A 20,204-nucleotide genomic window follows, 5' to 3' on the forward strand; every position below is an offset into this window, starting at 1 on the left:
GAGTTGGCCCTCCAATACAAGGATCTCCTCTCTTACTCCATTCATCCTTCTGACAAAGATCTTCTACAGAAGACCACAGCACATTTTTGTTAATCAGAATGTTATAATTAATGTGGTGACTGACTCTCCCCAACTACTTTGGCAGACCCATAAGCATTACTTGACTTTACAAAACCAGTGTTTGTTGGTTGGGTTTTTTTGGTCACATTTATATGACTTCCTATTAATTCTGATCCTTTCTTCTTCTAGATGCACTACTTTGAAAACACAACCTAGCAATGATACTTTTCCTAGTCCCACCCTGCTGTCATCTCCCCCCTGCCCCATCTTCAAAACTGATATCATGCTGACCACATTGTGGCCAAATTCCAAATGTAATGAGGTTATACACCAGAGACAACAGTCCAGCAGTTTCTTATCTGAAAGGCTTCTGAAATAATGGAGAGCAGCCATCTCATCCCTTCAATTAATTTTTCCATTTTACAGACTGGGTCTAAAACTTCTTCGTAATAGCCACATATACTGACAGACAGAAAGCATCATCGAACTTGCTACCCTAGATACCAATACAGCAAGGACACTACTTTATGTTCTATGATGTAGACAGTCTGCTTTAAAAATCACCCCAAATCCCCAGACAGCTTGCACTATCTGAGCAAGCAAAGTTACAATATCTGTGGTGCTTAACAATATTTAAACACACTAGATTCAAGGCAGCTCACGTCTTTATGCATAATATCATTATGCCTCCTGAATAAAACAGAGCTCTCACTACTGAGGCCCTCTAGCCTTTTTGAAAAGGAGAAAAAAAACACCAAAAAAACCCCAGTGTGTGGGCACCCACACTTTGCAGTGCATCTTTCCATGCTCAGGGGAAGGTAAAGCCTTCAGTGGACTAACCCAGCCTGTCCATGTTTCTGTGGTATTTGCTGGATAGCAGAGTGAAAATAGAAAGTAATCAATGAGCAACCAAAACATGTTTTCCTAATACTAAGGAGATTGAAAAGGGTTTAATATCTTTAATAGCCTTACATCAAAGAGGCTTTTTAGAAGCAACGCAATAAATGCCAAAACTGGATTGACTTTATCCAGACAGCTTAATTCTTTTTGCTTTCAGGGCATTATTCAGGTAGTTACACCTAGAAACACAGTGATGTTAGAGCTACCATTGAGCACTGCCTACAGCTGCTTCACAGCATAAGCCCTAAACGGCAGCCTATATGTACAGGCTGATAATCGCTTCTTTGGTGCAAGCTTCTGTCAGAGGTGCCCAAGTTCACAACAAGAAAAACAAAGCATGTGTTTAAGATGAGAAGACCGGCAGGTCCAAACAAGTCAGGTAGATGATGAGTTAAAAGAAAAGATATCAAATTTGGTAACCACCTCTACTTACTGTCATGTGCAAAATGTCACTTGCTGACCTCTCTGTGCTTTCATTTTCTAAATGCCCTATGAACAAGTGCAGGGGTAATTCTTTGCTCTTTTAAGTATGGCAATACATATATAAGATCCACTAAACCAAGCAAACAAATACAAAGAATCTGGCTGCATGGAAATAATATCTCAAGGATGACAGCACAGCACAGAGTTGATAACAGTTTAAACCCAAGAAACAGGGCCTGCCAAGAAGACTGTAGAAAAATAGACAAGCCAAGACACAATTTCACAACTACATTATTTCCAGAAGAAGAAAAAAAGTGGCATCTCATGGGCTAAATTCACCTCCAGTGAAAGCACATTGGCCTTCGGAAGTTCACTGGGATTGAGGCAGCTGGAACTGCCGCCCCAGATCTACTCACTGAGAACAAAAAGCTTATGCTCAAGGACAGAATTGAAGGACTCCTCCAACATGGCATACCAGAGACATGATGCCACAAACTGTGTGCCAGCAAACCACAATGACAGGAGCCTGACAAAGTTATACAGAGTATCAGTAAGAATAATGTTTGACTGTGGTTTTACACCTCTTGTTTATGCTTACAGTGCACCACCATTACTGCACTGCAGCTGTTTTTTTGCTAATCATTTTATAACCATCCAGTAATAAACATTATTTGCAAGGTAAAACGTCTGTAGAAGGGAATTAAACTACCATCTACAACTTAAGAGTCCCTTCCTACAAAAGAAGTTTCATTTGTTTATGAATTATATTAAGGCTTTCTTGTTCTTTAAGACCTCCTTTCAAAACTTACTCCAGACATTAACAATAGTAATTTAATCAATCACAACCTGAAAAGGCCTCTTAGGGGCACATTCCACAGATCAAAGCAATTCTAGTGAGGGACCATGCTATTTGTTCCCACTTGGCCATAAGAGCTGGAAACGGTAAGGAAAATGTTTAACCTCTTCATTATCTGAAGGGGGAAACATAGCAATCAGTATTTCCTACTAGTACAAAGAGAATAAATAGAAGAAACAAAAATATCTCACAAGTAGCGGGAGGAAAAAGAATACAGACACTGGATCAAATTCCCCTCATCCGTATTTATGGAGCCCTCAGGTTTTCTGGGTAATATGAATTAATATCAAAGATGAGATGCTTTTGATGAAAGGGATGTGGTAAGAAAATTGTTTATCATGAAGAAATGGGATATATTATTGGACATAATGGAACGAGAATTGGTAAAATATCCTCACAATGTATGAACTGCTGCATTTATTACAGGAGACAACACAACAGTCACTTAAGAGTACCTGTGTAACAACCCCCTAGAAATGTAAATAATCCTTCTCACAAAGTTACAGAGTGGAAAAATGCCACACTGGGGCCAAAACTGCTAAGAATTGCTTATCCAGACCACTTCTAAAAAATTAGAGCCAAAAGAAAGAAAAGAAAACAAAAGAAAGAAAAAGAAAACCACAGCAACAACAGCAACAACAACTTGTCTCAAGAAGCCTCAAAGCCAAAGTCAATGGCAGACAGAACCCAAGTACACATGCAGAGAGGGTCAGGAAAGGACTGTGTGAAAGCAGCTGTTCACAATACCTAAAAATAGCTTAGCATTCCTCCTTTTTGGTAAAGCTCCACCAGATGCCCCTGGTACCTTCTGGAAAGAGAAAGAGACAATTAAAAATCCATCAAGTGAAATAACAGTAAATCAGCAACAACTGCACACCGCTATCATTTCTGGCATGTATGTATTTGTTCATGGTCCTTCTATTAAGCAATGGCCTCATTCAGCAAGAATGTGAGTTTTCTTCACTCACCTCTGACAACAGGACAACCCAGCACTGATACCACCCCTGAGAAAACTGCCATCTAAATCCTTTCTATTTTGAACTGTCAGCAACTAAGCATGTCTCACAGTCATCACAGGTGACTGCTGTTCTATCAACAAGACCAGCTCTTCCAGCACCACCCAGATCTTTCAATGCTAGTTCCTCTCCAGAATGTCTTAAGGAGTAAATCATAGAATCATAAGCTGAATTAGAGAGGGAAAGAAAAAATACATTACCTCTACAAAAGACTAAGCCTTTCAGAACAAATTCTACTGTGATTACTCAACCTTCATAGTAGGGAACAGCAATTTTCTAATGACATCCAGTTTTAAGCACTACTTTCTCAGTTAAAAAATAAAAATAAAAAAATATTCCTTAGACTTCTGGGGACAACTTCTGAGTGGCTAAGGAAACATGTAAGTTAATACTTTTGCATCTTAAGCTGTTTATTAACAGGCACCAGTAAATCAAATCAAACCAGCCTCTGTGGCAATAACGCGAACATGCTGTGTTATGTGGTGCACAATGTTAGTGTAACCAGTGAGGTTGTTAGGTTACTTTTTTTTTTTCCACCATTTACTTTTTAAATAATATAGGGACACAACAGGTGGAAAGAAACCAGCCAAGAACCTGTCAGCTTAGGGAAAGCTCGTGTTTGCCTTCTGTGCCTTGGAAGGTGAAAGGGTCGCATATTTTGGGTGGTTCCCTTCACCATGTAAATAAAAGCTTTGACCAAAGCAAAAGCTTGAGTCATCAACTAGGTCTTATGTATCAAAAGAAATTTTCCCGTTCTTCGAAAGAGAAAGTCCTTGGGTACACTTAAGAACAAAACCTATTATCTATATGCGAGCATTAGGGAAAAGGAATCTGTGATGCAACTCCAGTATTTCAATAAATAAATAAATGAAAAGTAAAAATAAAAGAGAATTTGCTTAATGAAGTTAAAACAAAAGCAGAGCATTTCTTCCTTCAAACTACTGGCATTCAGCAAGAGGAAATAGTCAAGAACCTAAACCTACTTAATAAAAGCAAGATACCGTGTAACCTGGTTACGAAGGTGTAATGAATATATTACACATGTTGTCAGGATCATAGCTTCGGAACTAAGAAAAGCTGTTTCCAATACCAAAAGGCTCAGTTTGAATTCTAATGTCTCTAAGTGGGATGTTGTGAAAAATCACTAAGAATAGAGATTTCAAAGAGGAAGAACTCATGCGGGGTGTTTCAATCACTACCAGTCTAACATGTAATATAGCTTCATTTTTCCAAACTGAAAAAGCTGATTACATCTCAACTGGAATTGCAGATGTTCAATAGTCCTGAAAACCTCAGAACCTGATGGTATCTGAATTTGCTTCCCTACTTGTCTGAAATTATTGGGAATGCTCCCCACTCACAAAGCAATTTGCCTTCTAACAGATGTGATCCCAGCAGGCAGGAATAGCGGTCTCTCAAAAAGAATCTTTAGGTAGTATAACCAATACCTTGAGCTTTAATGTATCACACACCATCAAAAGCCTGGATTAAAAACCAAAACCACAATGCAGCATATGTCAGACACTTCAGGCCTTCACCGGAACAGTTTTATGATGTTCCACATTGCTCAAAGGAAAACACGCATAGCATGTAAGTATCAAACTGTCATGGTAAACAAAATCCATAGCTAACTAAAGAGGAATTCTACTTAAGAGCCAAGTTAGATGACAGTCTTCACCAGTACAAAGTAATCAAATATTGTTTCTGACTACATGACCCAGTGTGCCATCACCTTCACACCGACTCCTCTGCTACGTTATGATTCACAAGGAAAATAACTAGAAACCTCTCAGCTCATTCAACTGAAGGTGTACTTCACACCAGAAGGCTGAGCTGCCATTCAGCAAGACCTGGACAAGCTGGAGAGTTCAGTGGAGGGAAAGGTTATGAGGTTTGACAAGGTCAAGTGTAGAGCCCTACACCTGGGGAGGAATAACTGCATGCATCAGTACAGGTTAGGGGCTGAACTGCTGGAAAGGAGCTCTGTGGAGAAGAGTAGGGCATCTTGGCAGAGAACAGGTTAACCATAAGTCAACAGCATGCCCCTGGGGCCAAGAAGTCCAATGGTATCCCAGGGTGCGTTAAAAAGAGCATGGCCAGTAGATCAAGAGAGGTGACTTTCCCCCTCTGGAGTACCAGGTCCAGTTTCAGGCTCCTCAATTAACGAAACACAAAGAACTTCAATAAAGAGTCCAGCAGAGGACCACAAAGATTATGAGGAGCCTGGGGCATCTTTCACATGAGGAAAGGCTGAGAAACCTGGGACTGCACTGCCTGTAGGAGATTAGGGGGAACCTTACTGACAAATACCTGAAGAGTGGGAGTCGGATGGATGGAGCCAGGTTCTTTTCAGTAGTGCCCAGAAACAGAACGAGGGGAAACAGGTACAAACTGGAACACGAGAAGTTCTACCTGAACGTGAGGAAGAGCTGCTTTACTTTGAGGGGTTACAGAGCACTGGATCAAGATATCCAGAGAGGATGGCTGTCCTTTACAAGTTGTGGAGTCTCCTTCTCTTGAGATATTCAAAACCCACCTGGATGCTCTCCTGCGCAACCTATTCTGAGGAACCTGATTTAGCAGCAGTGTAAAACTAAATGACCTCCAGAGGTCCCTTCCAACTTCTATTATCTGTACGCAATACTGAACAACAGTTATTTATCTCTCCCTTTTGAAGTTCTTCAGCCAAATCTTCACCCAGGAAAGGAATTTTTGAGCCCTTATTTTAATTCCAGTTTGCCTTAACGTAGAAAATTCACAGGTCACATACTAGAAGAAAGTTAAATAGAAGAAATGCTGACAGAGCATCTGCCTACTTGTCTCCAGTCACAGATATCTTAAGAGTGAAAATTTAACTCAGAAGAACTGTTGCTAGAACTAGACTAGGTTTTCAAAAGTTCTGTTAATGCTGCAGAGGAAAATGCAGCTTTCAGCCTCACAAAGTAGGACAGTTCTAAAATATAACAATCATTAATAGTCTTCACATGAAAGACATAGGGCCTCTATGTGTTCAAGAGAGACAGAGTTCACAGGAGAGTGAGCTATAAACAAACCCAGTGCCTTGAATACAGTTCAGGCAGAAGGCATAAGCAGCCCTTTAAAGACAAACCACACAAGAACAGATGTTTTAATGCACTGCTTATCAATTATTATTGATATGTAACGATAGTATAGAAGAACAGCAAGCAGGAAATTTGTGTGCATACATCTACATGTGTGTGGGTGTAGAACTGAACAAGGGCAATGTGTGAGCTCTAGGAACTAGTGTAAATTTAAGATTTACTTCACTGGTCAGATCACGATTAAGGTTCATGATTTAATAGCATAGGAATCTTAAAAGAACTCATGTCATCCTAAGCCAAAACCTCATTAAAAAAAAATCTCAGAAACGTTCAGCCAAACCAATAATTCTACACTTCAAAGGCAGATCTCTAAAAAGCACTTAACACACAACATACATGTAACACATGGAAGAGTACAGTGAAAGAGATCAGTAGAAGTCAGGCAACTACATGCATCTTTGGGCAACAAGCTGCCTTTAAGGGGAGCTTAAACCCAATTTGGGGCTTGTGATTCATCTTAGAACTGGAACTGTATGTTAGTTTGTGATCCAAGCACCTGAATTTAATATCCAGCTCCGCATCTGAACATGTGCATTTCTGTCATCCAAAATTTGGTCTATGTCAAAAATACATTATTGAAACAAGCAAGAGACAGAAGATCTGCCACACTAGTTAGTAGGGAAGCCACAAGTCTCACCTCTATCACACGTCGTTTCAGATGCAAATATACACACTGTCCTGTTTTCCGGTAATGCCTCTCAATGTGTTCCCTTCCAAATCCCAGAAACGTGTTCATGCACACATAGAGACCTCCTTCTGAATCCTAGAAGGAATGACACAAACAGTTACAGCACAGAAGGAACTGGACAGAAAGGACTCAGCAAGCAGAAAAAAGCAAAGAAATGCAAACCCTTCCCACAAGCACTTAAAATGTGATTTTTGTATCACATCACAACTGATTTACATTATGAGCCCCCTAAGAACCTTCCAAGCCATATCACAATCTATAGAAACCCACTGAAACTGGTTATGTTTCAACTACAGATTAGTGATCACCCAAGTTGAAGGTTTGAAAGACCTAAAAAACCTTAATTTGAGTGCTCAATCCATGAAGATTTGTAGGCATAGAAATGTGTAAGGCGTAGAAATAACATAGCACAGACATTTGGTCGAATTCTCGGGTGGGAGGGGGAACATTAGCTTACAAGAATGATATTCCCAAACAGAAGCGTGGCAGGTCTAAACCCCTGGATTCAGAAAACAACTGTTAATCACAATCTTGTCTGAGACAAAACAGATCTCAGGTGATCTTCTAATTCTTAGAAGTGGTTAACAAAGAAGTGGGTAAACGTTTGTGAACATCGTTTTGTATCTGAAAGAGATCCTCTCCATCCATGCAAATAGAGTGCTTGAAGATGAAGGCACTACAAGGGGACTGCAGAGATGTATTCCCAGCACCAATTATAAATGCCAACGTTTCAGTAGCAGCCTGGCAGGAGTCCCACTACCTCTTACCCTCCCAAAAGCTGGGAATTGATGCTGGCTGGTGTCAGGGACTTGTTCCATTGTATAACTGCTGCCAGATCTCTCCTACATCACTCCCACTGCCAGGAGGACTTTCAGTCATCCAGCTCGTTGGCTTCGGGTCAGTTTTTCAAGCCCTCTCTAGCACATATTGTTTTAAATAGGCAGTGCATAACAAAGATTGAACCGTTCCCAAGCACTGTGACCTTCCCTCTATTGTGATCATGTCTGTGCTACTGGATGGTACAGAACATCTCCTGTTAAATTCCTCACGAATAGCATGAACTGAATTAACCCACAGGCATCTTGGAGGGGAAAAAAAAAATAGAAAACAAAAATCAGTATCTCTAGAAGAAAGTTACAGATCACTCCTAAAAATGACACTCGGCTCACACATGCAATTCTGTATGGATGAGAACTGAAACAGCAACACCTGTATCAACAGGACACCACCTGTGAGCACCACACCTGAAGCACTCGGTGCAGCAAACCAAGATGCTCCCTGCTGGCAGCTGCACCTCTCAGCATCCCAGCAGGCAGAACCACCACAGGGGAGCACAAAGCTGCCTGTCCTGCCACATCAGCTGCAGCACAAGTTGCACAGCTCCAGTTCTGTCGAGTGTAACAAGCAGCAGAGAGCCAGTCCGGCAGATCACAGCTGATCCCCAGCACTTTCCCAACCAGCAGCAGGTAAGTACACCTTGTTCTCTTCCAGAAAAGGAAACTGAAAGGCTAATAGTGTAGAACAGTTCTTGCTAATTTAATGCCTGGCACAGAGCTGCTGGGCCCTCATAACCACTGCCGCAAAATTCAGTTTGAATGCATCACTGAACTCTTATCAGTTTCCCACAACCCATTTCCAAGTCCAGTACCTACCACTTCCATAAGGCTTAGAGGAATTTAGACTTCCAGCTGATCCTCACCCACACCTGCACACTATTCATTCCAACATGTCCATTTATATCAAGGCTATTACAGCCTGAAGAACAGCCACCAGTAAATCCCAGTACATCCACAGCGGTGCAGAGAAGCCACAGAGTTGAGGAACAGAACACGAACCAGCAAAGCTAAGACTGCAGGATGGGAGGAAAGATCAGAGAAAGATGAAAGATACTTTGTACCAAGACTTTAGAAAATATCCGTCTCCTCTTAATGTGAAGCTGAACATACAAGCTTTGGCTTTTCAGATTTAGCTTAAGGAAGAACACACAATGAGATCCATTGCTTTGGCTTTACCTACGTCAGCAGCACAAGAAGATGAATTGAGCATTCTAGGACTCAGATCTGTGAGGTGACGCAAGAGTTTGAACAGTAGAGAGTCGAATCTTAACACGTGCCATAAAGTCGTGCATTTAGCAACTTAGATATCCCAGTGATGGTCTCTCTGCACAGCCCTGGGTTACCCCTTCAGCCATCTCAGGTCTGATCTGCATAAACACTACCAGAGATTTTATTTAAAAGCAAACAAAAACCACCATGCAATTTGGAAACCTTGACAGCCAAAACCAACACCTATGTTGGCTGAGTAAAGGAAACAGGTGAAAAAGAAAATCCCACATCTAGTTTTCAAAATATTCATAAAATACAATTATAGTTAAAATGCAATACATTGATTTTAAATTCCACATCCTCAGCTCTCAGGTTTATCTACCTTAAGGCTGTTATAGCTTGGCTGTCTGGTTTTACAGCCTGTGTTCCAAATCCTTTTGAATTATCACCTGTGAAAAAGCCAAGGACGTGCTCTCAGGAAGAAAATCCCATATGTAAGCCAGCCTAAACAAAAATATAAGCTGTTGTCACTCCACAGTTTCAGGAACTTTGTTTACAATTTTGTTTTCTTGGAGACCATTCTCTCTTCTCCTGGAGGGAATCTATGAGACCATGGAACCTGCGCTGACAAGCAGCCTATGACAACAATCTGACACTTGCAGCACATGAGCTAAATGTAGAGCCCGATTAAGTTGGTTGTGGTTACTAACAAAACAGCTATTTCTCCCAGAGAACACAGGCAGACTATTTCCTCTTGGAAAGAAATGGACAGAGTGTTCGAAAGCTGAAAAGGTCACAGCAAAACAGAGGCACCAATGCATAGTGCTGCACAAAGGATGAGATCCTGCTTGGTGCTCAAAGCACTCTCAGCTGATGTAAGAGAAGTTCAGGGCTGGTGAATTTAACCCTACTGAAAACACAACCAGTTCTGGAAGGATCAACATTTTACATAGCTGCAGCACGTAACTCTTTGTAACTGACATATAAAGCTCAGGACCAAGTGATGCATAGACATGGTCTTCCCTTCCCAGCCCAGTCTGAGTACTGCGGCTTGTACTTGCTGCCACTCAGACCTTGATCTCTGCACCCAGGAGGCAATTCAAGAGCAGAGCAGAGTTCTTACCCTGAACAAAAGGGAAAGCAATTGCTCTTATTCTTCCTGTTCTTTGCTGCTAAGCCGGTCAGTCACAGTACACCAGATGCTTCACTAATAGAGAAGGAGATATGCTGTCCACAACAGGGAGAAAAGCACTTAAAAACATTCATTTCTCTTGTTTAAATAACACTTCATGGTTTACACAGATAGGATGAGGAATGAAAGGGTAAGGAATCCACAGCAAAAGAGCTCGAATGTGGCAGCAAGTCCCTTCTTAAGCCTGAAAAACAGCAGGAATGGTGAATTTGGGGTCTGGAAAACACAAATACCAATCCATGAGGAGACAGAGACCAGCACCTCACTCCAAACACACTCACGGCACAGACACCAAGTGCTTTCAAACACTACTGACTCGATCACGTTTTGAACTACTGACCTGCATCCTATTACCCAACTCCGAGCCGCTTCGTTCCCTCACCGAAGTCCAGGGTTTAGCAATTTCAGCTCAGACTGAGATGGCTCAGACAATAACAAACTCATAGAAATGGAATTGGTGTGGTAGATCTACTAACATGGCAAACCTTACAGACTTGGGCACAATGACTGCTGTGCGGCTGTTCACTTTAGACCCACCAGAAGAAGATACTTGCTAATAAGGGGATCAGAGAAGAGAGTAAAATTGCAGCTTAAGTCCCACTGAGTCTCCGTATCTCAAACACAAGGAGTGGAGAGTTTGTTCATTCTTTAGCCTATAAAGTCCGATTCAGGACAGATTGCTCATTCTGCCTCATACACAAAAAAACGGGACCATAAAGAACTATTACAGGCTCTATGCAAAGTGTCTGTTCATCAGTAATCATCACAATTAATCTGGCTGCATCCACAAGGCTCCTGATGTACAATGACAGCTCAATCTGTAATATATTTGGAACAGTGACAGTAACATTCCTAGCATACACATATTGCATCAAGTTCCACAACAGTGTAACTAAATGACAGACCTTTTGTTTCAGGACAGGCTTAAAATGAATAACAGAATTTCAGTACTTAATATTCATCTAAGCGATGTTTAATACCTCATAATGAGGCCGTCTCTCTGCCATGCATCAGTACTACTGACAAGGAAACACGACAAAAACAAACTGCCAACCAACTGAATACAACAGCACATAGAGATGCTGCCAGCAAAACAGCAAGTCCACTTTCAAGTTTGATCTAAAAACATATACTTCACTTTTAGAAGTGAGGAGGACTTCTTACTCCTGGAACTGGAATCTGTCTGCAGAAATCAGTTTGTCTCAGTATATTCAGTCCTCTTATTCATTTCCTCAGTGCCACTCGCAGCACATCAATATAAACACAACATCTGTCCACTTCTCTCAGCCAGCAACCTCAGAGACTTTCTGATTTTCTTCAAGGAATATTGACTACAGGAACACCCAGAAAGGCAGGATTTATTTCTAGGGAGCTACATGAAGCAGTCATTGATATCCATGCGTACTGTAAGCTCTCAAGGACTGCAGTCTCAGTTGTACTGTTGAATAAACAGCAATTGGCTCAGTTTAGTCTTTGGGAATTGTCCTAACACAGCCATTACAGAGTTTGCAAGTCACAGTCATGAAGTCAGCAAGATGCACAAAGGAAGCTGCTGTCAGCAGCAAGGTTTTCCAACAGAGCAGAGCCAAGTTTTCAGTTGCACAAGCGTACACAATCCTGTATCCACACGTACAGGACACAAGCCACCTACTGAACCAGACAGCTTGCTTCTTGTAGCAGCAACCTGTGCCCTTTGCGGGGAATGCTTCAGAGCACCTCCATTTACAACGTGCACAGTCTGCACATACACCTTTCTTACACTCCAGTTTGTGTCTCTTCTCCATCACTCATCTCTCCTTCTGATGTCACTGGTCTAAAACGATCAGAAGTCTCTGAGATGAGAATCCCACTGGAGGGAACCCGAAATCTTACCTTAGATAATAAAAAACAGACGGATGTGTTTTTAACATGGACTGTTTGTGTTAACACCGAAACAAGAATAAACACCTGTGTATCTTCTTTCACAAAGGGCAGACAGCTCCACAGGAGGTGGCTCATCGTGGTTATACAGAGCTGACCTAAGAAAAGAAGTCACTAAGCCACTGCAATACAAAGCACAGCAGGATCAACACCTCCCTTCAGCCAAGGCAACAAGCTGAGCCTTTCCTACACTTTCCTTCTGAATTAAAGAGTTAATTAAAGTTAAAAACAAATGCTAGAAACTTTCAAATCTGCGCTGAAAGACTTAGAAAGCCCCCATTGACCCCTTAGAACTGTCATCCCAACTTCTATAAACCGTAACAAAAGCCAGAAAGTTATTAAGCACATCAACCCTGCTTACCTGAGCAGAAACCCGAAGATAAAGCTACACTACGCTGGTTCACCCCTCCAAAAGGAACCAACAAGACTCGTTAAGCATAGAACGCAATTAGGTCTGATGGGGCAGCTTTAATCAGCCCGCCTGCAGCCAGGGCTGCTGGATGACACTTGAGAGCTGAAGAGCACGGTAAAAATAACCTCCCTACAACGAGGGCTGATGAGCACCAGACAGCTGAGTCACCTTTACAGCCAGTTTCTGATTTTCTGCATTAGAAGGAATTACTGAACAGAGGTGGGGAAAAGAGACGGCAATCTCTGAGGCGCCTTTGGTTGGATATTCCGTACAGTGACCCCAGACCGACGCCATTTGGACATCAACGCCAAGTGCTCGATCACCGCCGGGAAACCTCAGCTTCACGTGGAGCTGAACACAAACCCCGACTCCGTTTATAAAGCAATTCCCGAGCACCTGCTCCTCAAACACATCCCGGCCTCCGCGAGGAGGTCAGGGGGAGCAGGGCCCGGCGCGACCCCCGCGAGGGGCGGCTGAGGGGAGGAGGGGGCGGCAGCAGGTGGAGGAGCAGAGGAGCGGAGGGGCGCGGGCCCCGCTGCACTCACGGGAGAGTCGTAGGAGAAGGCGCACTCCGTCTTGTAGACCCGGTCCCCGGACTTGGGCACGCGGATGGTGGGCATGTAGGGGACCAGCAGCTCGCCCAGGTCCCCGGCCGCCATCTGAGCGTCGCCGCCGCCGAACAGCGCGGCCCGCTGCATGACTCCGGACGGCGGGAGGGACGGAGAGGGCAATGCGGGCGGCGGGGCCGGGGCAGGGCGAGGCGGCGGCGGCGGGAGCCGGGCCCGGGGGAGGAGAGGAGAGGGGGGAGGGAAGAGGCTATTTATAATCCAATGGCAGCGGCACCAGCTGCGGCGGCACCGGGGGGTCCCGGCGGGGGCGGAAGGAGGGGCACAGCGGCACAGCGGTGTCCGCCCGCCCTCAGCCGCCGGGAGGTGCCCGCAGGGGATCGCGCCGCTCGGTGTCACAACGATGGGGCTCCGCTCTGCTGCCCGGAACGCCTCGTGCTCTTCATCGGTCTCTGCCGTGATTGACAAAGCGCAAGCAGCGCTGCGCTAAGAACAGGAGCTAATGTGGGAGATCGATGCGGGCGAAAAGGAGTAGAGGAAGCGCTGACACAAAGTCGATCCCAGTGTCTGTTTGGCGGCGCTCCGAAGCAGGTAACGAGGCGGGCTCCGCTGAACACAGACTGCATAACGCTGCTTCACGTTATTTGCTACGAGTTTTAGCAGTTGGAAACCACGGGATCCGGGGATTGCTGCAGAATTTGGGCTTCTCCGCTTTAAAAAGTGGAAGCGGACAATCCTGGGTCTGACCCTGCAGGACACGCTGCCCTCACCCTCCTGTGGGATTCCCAGCCTCAGGGCTGGCCGTTAGAACCGAAGGGAACACATCCCTCTAGCGGCAGGAGGCTGACAGCTAACAGTAACATCCTCACTACCTCAATGCTTCCCAAAGGCGGCAGAGAGAAATAGGGGGAAAACAACCCCACAAACAGAGCGGTGTAATAGATTCCAGAGGGACCTCGTGTGTAATCTACAGTGAGAACGGCCTGGTTGGAAACAATGCACACAAGTCGTTCATCTCTGTGTTTCTATCTTTAAGAGACATCAGGCATTTCATCTGATTAATACCTTTAGCAGCGATACAAGTTGAACTTCCACACAACTCCTTCCAAGATATCAGAATGGACAAACACTTACTTGTGTTTTTTTAAGTCTTTTATTTCCATCATTAAACAGCAGGATGTGTGCTCCACAGATAAGCCACAATTTGTTGGTATGCATCAGAAACTGCACACTACCTTAAACATGCTCAGTTGTCAGGTGTTGCTTTCATAGAATTATCAACAAGATTTTTATCAGGTGTTTCGTACTGATACCACGGTCCATCTCCCCTCTGTCTCATCAGTCTGCGTGCCTCCTGCTCCATCAGCCTGAAAGGAAGAGATCAGAATTCACACTGATCGTGCCATCTATTGGTTTTGATCAGACTTGTATCAACGTTTAACATCTGGGCAATACTGAGAGCAGCAACGAGTTTAGCATCTACTGTTCATAAATTTTAATGAAACACAGGTAATAAGAAAATACAAAGAGAATGTTATTTTACAAGACTGCCCTTGGATTATTCCAGTGCTGGTACTCAATACCAAGAAGGCAGGTATTACACACACTAACTTCCACTGTGGCATCAGCCAGTGCAGCAAGCAGGCAAGGTCAAGTGATGTATAAGCAAGCAGGTACTCCATGCCAGCATCCAACTAAGAAAATATAAACTATACTGTGTAGCAGCATTTCAAAAAACCTTCACTAACGTACCTCATTTCAGCCTTCTGTGCTTCAACGTGGATGAAAGCCATCTCTTTCTCGTAGTTCTTTTCAGGTGGGTCAAGGAGGTAACGAGCAATCCAGCGACTTATAGGGTGCTGGAAAATAGAAAAGCAGAAATGATTAATGTGATTTCCAAATAGAAATACCATTATATGGCGCGTTCCCAATCCCGAAGACGTGATCAACCTTACGGATGCTGTCATTCAAGCAGTAACAGGAAAGTCAAAAACATGCTCAACTATTTGTAAGATCAGAACATTAAAACAGGAGACACTCAGTTTATTTTCTTTCTTTGAAATAAATTCCTTTAAGCTGCCTCTGTCATCACAGGACAGGACTCCAAGCCTCTAAATGTAGCCAGTAACATTTTCAAGTATTGCTTGCATGCAAAGTCATTTCACTGGGAATAAAAGTCTGAATGAGTTGAAACAGCCATAGTATTACTGCTGAGTTCAGCTGCCTTCTACCAAAACCAAAGTGCTTATAGCAAGAACTCCGAGCTCTCTGACAGTCTGAGCTCTGCTACACCTAGTGGCAGGGATGCATCCATTCTCATTACCAGTCTCCACACGTTTTACTCCTATGACAAGTACTAAGAGGAAAGCTGTTCCTAACACTTTTTTTATGTGCTACACTCACTTTGTAGTATTCCCAGTGCTCTGGAATATAACCTTCAGGAATCTCTGCAAGTTCAGCTTCACCTGATAAAGAAAACAGGGAAGGATCATGTCATATGGTTATTTATTCAAGTACTTCATATTCAGCCTTTCGCATTAAAAACCATAAATCACTAATTCATATGGATGATACCTAATCTCTCAACCTGAGCTACTGAGAAAAACTGGACTTGCATTTCTCAGTGCTTACACAGTACTACCATAGATCCATTTACACATCTGCTAACATGACCATATACTGAGCTTAGTAATGAGAGAACACGCACCGATGAAGATGTTGACGTATGTTATGAATAGTGCCACTGGTATTCCTGTCAGAAATAGATAGAATCTCTGTAAAGGGAACAAAAAGAAGAAAATTCAGCATGAAAAACTCAGATACTTGACAAAAGTTAGTTGCAGTTAGTTTGAAAGCTACATAATACCGACAGTAATTCTTATATTCACACTCATACTTCAGAAAAAAACATAATGCCATTTTGCTGATTGAAACGAGTTAATTAACAAATGAAAATACAAGGACAGTGATGCTGTATCAGTTCATAGGCCCGTTTACATCAGTATTCAACCTCGCAGGGAGGTCAGTGTCTGCAGAAGCAGACAGCAATGCTTCCCCCAGATGATGCCGCAGAACCTGGTGCGGACTGACTTCAGCATTTAGCTGTAATAAGGCACTAATACCAGTGTAATATCATCCAACACAAGTATGGCACTGCTTGCTTTGGTAACACTAACAGAGCAATATCAGGTTGGCTGCTACCCATTATCATGGGCCAAAACCTTGCTTCTCAAGGGCTGAACTCAGGTCATGCTTCCTTAGTCTCAATCTCTCATGTTATTGATAACTGGAGACAAATCCTGCAGGAAAGTAATCTAAAATGCTTTGAAAAGAAGGTCAAACTAAAAAGCAGCTGCCAATAATGCATATACAAGCAAAGACACATGATTTAAGAATGTTAACACAGCATCACCTCAACCACCCATTGCAACCTCTGCCACACGATCCACCGTGGCTCTTTTTACTTGGCCAGGCCCTGGTTTTACAGCACGGGACAATGCACTTTTAGGACTGAAAATTCTTAATGTGTGAACAGCAGCAGCAGAAGTTGTATTGTAGTCACTCTCCAACACACAAAGGGCTGTTATACCGAATAGGTTCAGTCTGCATTTACTCACCAACATATTCAGGAACCGAGTGTCGTAAAAACTCGTTGCCTTGATGATGAACATTCTCTTCCCATGGCCGTGGCTGTATCGCACCGGAGCTGAAGGCAGAACCAAAGCATTGCACGTTAATCCCATCAGCTCTCCTTACGGCCCCGTTCTCCACCCCAGCCGGAGGCCCCGAGCCCACCCGATACACCCCAGCGCCCCGCGGCCTCCCATTCCCGGGTCACCTCCCCAAGGTCACCCCGCACCCAGGTCTCCCCACCCCACATCCCCACATCCACCAAGGCCCTACCGACGGTGCAGGGTAGTCGGCCGGCCCCAACGAGGCAGGGGAGGCGAGCGCTGCCCGCCGCCCGTCGAGCTCCCCAGGCAGCGGCCGCCCGCAGCAGCAGGCTCATGGCCGCCATGGCCGGGACTGGCACGGGGGCGGGGCCGGGGATGGGATTGAAGCTGGGCAGGCGCCATCTTGGCAATCCGGCGCTCTCGTGACGTTATCCGCGGCGCCGGGGGAAGATGGCGGCCGTCACAGTGATGGCCGCCCTGGGTCGGCGCCTCGCGGGCGCAATGCGGCTGTCAGGAGCGCGGCAGGGCCTGGGGGCAGCCGGCCTGCCCGGGTATGTACGGGGAGAGGGAAGGAATTGGGCTGTATGAACCGAACGCTATTTTTTTTTTCCCTATGGAATGTTGCAGCTTCACGCTGAACCTGTGCCGAGAGAACCTGGCACGAGCTGAGCCCCTCCGTCATGTGAGGTCAGTGCAAACCACGCTGCCTCGGAAGGGGCTGGAGGAGTTCTTCGATGACCCGAAAAACTGGGGGGAGAAAACGGTGAAGTCTGGTGAGTTCCGTTCAGTGCTTCAGAACGTCTGTGTGTGTGTGTGTGTGTGTGTGCTCTGTTGTGCTCTGAGGTGTCAGTGTATAACAGAGAGTTACATCACACTGTAAGAGCTTGGCATAGAGCTTCCCCATGTCCCAGCCTTGAACAAACACAAACACACAGTGCATTTTCTATGTACTGACAGATCCCAAACACAGCTGGACACCCACCAGGGTGGCTTTCCAAGATATGGTGTTATTTTAATAAGACAACACTTGTTCTGTAGTCAGCTGAGGCTTCAAAGAGAAGCTGATCTTTTCAGAGTAAGAAAAGTTCATTCTACTCAATTAGTGGTTATTTACGTTTGTTTTTCAGGGGATGCATGGGACATAAAGCAGCTGAGGGCCAAGAGCAGCCAAGACTTGCACAAACTTTGGTAAGTTTTATCAAAGAAGCTTTTATTTAAAAACAGCTCTTTTATGATGTGGCGTTAACCCTTCCAGCCACACACACACACCTTCTTTAAGTGAACCCATCTCCCTCAGCCTCTCCCTGTAGATTGGATGCACCAACCATCTGCTGGCTGGCTCCAGTTGGTCAGTGTGTGCTCCGTCCGGCAGGGCAGCGAGTAACTGCTGATGTATCCAAAAATTATTGTAAAGTACTATATCTTCTGACCTAGGTATGTCCTACTGAAGGAAAAGAACATGCTTTTAACTTTAGAACAAGAATCGAAACGGCAGCAGAAGCCCATGCCAAGTCCAGAACGGTTAGAAAAGGTAACTCTCTACTTCCAGCATCAGTATTAGAGCAGCCAGCTATTCCCTAATAATCACACTTACTTTTTTTCCCCATCTGTTTCTAAAGTACCCATTCTTTCAATGCTAGCACATAAACCCAATCGAGCTGTTTCACTTAGGCCACGATTGTGAAAATACTCGCAATGGAGTTCTTAGTTGATTTTACCTATGCTTTCCTTTGCATTTTGTCAGAGATAACCACTTGAGATTGTTAAGTCATAAGCACTGTATTTTGTTGGTCCATCCTAAAACCATTTCTTATTTCCAGGTAGAAAAGTCTATGAAAAATATTGACCTGGTTGTCAGAGAACGAGAAATTGCTTTGAGACTTCTACAAACTGGCCATGAAAAGCCAGTACCTGGAGAGTGGAGAAATGACTTCCTGGGACGCACCTACTGGTATGGAAAAAAAAGTTTCTCTTTCATACATTTGAAGTTTTCTCACAGTGTCTTTCTTGATGAAAAGATGCACACTATATAGAAAGAAGCCTGTTTGCTGGGTAGCATTCAGGTGCTTCTTAATTTACTTTTCATATGACTGTAACTGTTGCTAAATGATTCCATAGCTAAACTCAACCATTAATTATAACAAGTTCTGTGCTGTACAGAGAATTATCTATCATCATCTCTGAATTCTACTATACTGTACGTTCTACAATCACTTCCATGTGTCTTTAACAGGTATTCGTACAAGGAATGGCCGATACCATGGTACCTGAACAAGAAACACAAAAGAAGGAAATTCTATTACTTACCTCACGTGAACCGCTTCATCAGGTAAAGATTTTCTTTCAGTTGAAAATAACTTTCTGCTCTGTGCCTTATTCCTCCTCCTTCCACTTTGCAAGGAATTTTTCCTTTCAAACAGCTAGTAGGCTGAAAACAGGGCTTTTGTAAATGGCAGTTTGTTCTTCTCATCTTAGTTAAGAGATTTATGTGCCTATGGAGTTGGAATATAAGTCATTTTATATACAGAACAGGCAAGATTCCCCTCTAAGACTGTAATTGCTGTAGAATTCAAAAGCAGAAGACAATAAGGAGTCTGCCTTGCAGGCATATCTGCTTATCTAAAGCAAATTAAACTAAGACTGAAGTCATAGTCAATGGGAGCCTCTATTTGATTAGTGAATTTATGAGGATGTTGCACAGTCTGTTTCTAACCACACTACTTATTTCAGGCTTAGACTTGAAAAATACTTACGTCTAAGGAACAGAAGGCAGAACTTAGCCAAGAAGAAGCAGAAACTCTTAGAAAAAAAGTTTCCTCACCTTGCTGTAAAATCTCAGAGCCTGTAACATCCGGGAGAGCGCTGGAAGCAATTGTCTGAGTGTCTTTGTGACCAGAGCATGGAAGCAAGTTCTGAAACCAGTGAACAACTTGACTGAGCATTCCTCATGGCCTCCATCTTTATTTGATCTCACAATTAGCCTACATTAAATTTGTGATTTGAAATGAGAGCTGCTTCGGTATTTGGTATGTAAATATTGATACTATAAGATACTATAATTGATACTATAAGATACTAAAGGCTACTATAAGAGTGAATCATACATTACTAAGAGTAAAAAGCAGCCAGAGTAGGGGTATTTAGCTGCTTTAGTTTAACAAATGTGTGCTGAAAACAAAGTTTTAGAAGCAGAGCTGAAGCTCACATCCCATTCCTTGTTCCCTGATCTTTACATACGCTCTACGTAACCACATGGGGACAATACACTGTTCATAACTGAGCTCTTCCAATGAGCTTTGAGTCTGGCTCATTAGCAAAACTTAAATATTT

At 43.6% G+C, this 20,204-nt stretch overlaps 3 protein-coding genes across 4 annotated transcripts in view; 1 reads left to right on the forward strand and 2 right to left on the reverse strand.

Moving 5' to 3' along the window:
- USP13 (ubiquitin specific peptidase 13) overlaps nucleotides 1–13,925 on the reverse strand; it is a 39,700-nt gene extending 25,775 nt beyond the window's left edge. The window contains exons 1-3 of one of the 2 annotated variants that reach the window (XM_015871517.3): nucleotides 13,180–13,925; nucleotides 7,015–7,140; nucleotides 2,987–3,047 (exon numbers count right to left, since the gene is read on the reverse strand). In XM_015871517.3, the coding sequence (XP_015727003.2) occupies nucleotides 2,987–3,047; nucleotides 7,015–7,140; nucleotides 13,180–13,332 (340 nt within the window). In that variant the 5' untranslated portion in view covers nucleotides 13,333–13,925. Of the gene's footprint in view, nucleotides 1–2,986; nucleotides 3,048–7,014; nucleotides 7,141–12,583; nucleotides 12,988–13,179 lie in introns of those variants that run through there. The other variant, XM_015871518.3, reaches the window with a different exon arrangement.
- A 409-nt stretch (nucleotides 13,926–14,334) lies between these two features.
- On the reverse strand, nucleotides 14,335–17,231 carry NDUFB5 (NADH:ubiquinone oxidoreductase subunit B5). The gene is made up of 6 exons (XM_015871529.2): nucleotides 17,104–17,231; nucleotides 16,818–16,906; nucleotides 15,908–15,974; nucleotides 15,604–15,665; nucleotides 14,953–15,059; nucleotides 14,335–14,567 (listed from the first exon to the last, which is right to left on the reverse strand). Exons 1-6 carry the CDS (start codon nucleotides 17,216–17,218, stop codon nucleotides 14,447–14,449), a joined length of 561 nt encoding a protein of 186 aa, XP_015727015.2. The 5' UTR covers nucleotides 17,219–17,231; the 3' UTR covers nucleotides 14,335–14,446.
- Nucleotides 17,232–17,316: 85 nt separating this feature from the next.
- On the forward strand, nucleotides 17,317–19,882 carry MRPL47 (mitochondrial ribosomal protein L47). The gene is made up of 7 exons (XM_015871527.2): nucleotides 17,317–17,425; nucleotides 17,502–17,647; nucleotides 18,002–18,062; nucleotides 18,309–18,405; nucleotides 18,695–18,825; nucleotides 19,108–19,203; nucleotides 19,605–19,882. The coding sequence occupies exons 1-7, from the start codon at nucleotides 17,325–17,327 to the stop codon at nucleotides 19,720–19,722; spliced, it is 750 nt and encodes a 249-aa protein (XP_015727013.2). The 5' UTR covers nucleotides 17,317–17,324; the 3' UTR covers nucleotides 19,723–19,882.
- Nucleotides 19,883–20,204: the final 322 nt, after the last annotated feature.

The sequence above is a fragment of the Coturnix japonica genome, chromosome 12 (genome assembly GCF_054131305.1).
Source record: "Coturnix japonica strain WE chromosome 12, WE-NBRP24, whole genome shotgun sequence".
Lineage (NCBI taxonomy): Eukaryota > Metazoa > Chordata > Aves > Galliformes > Phasianidae > Coturnix > Coturnix japonica.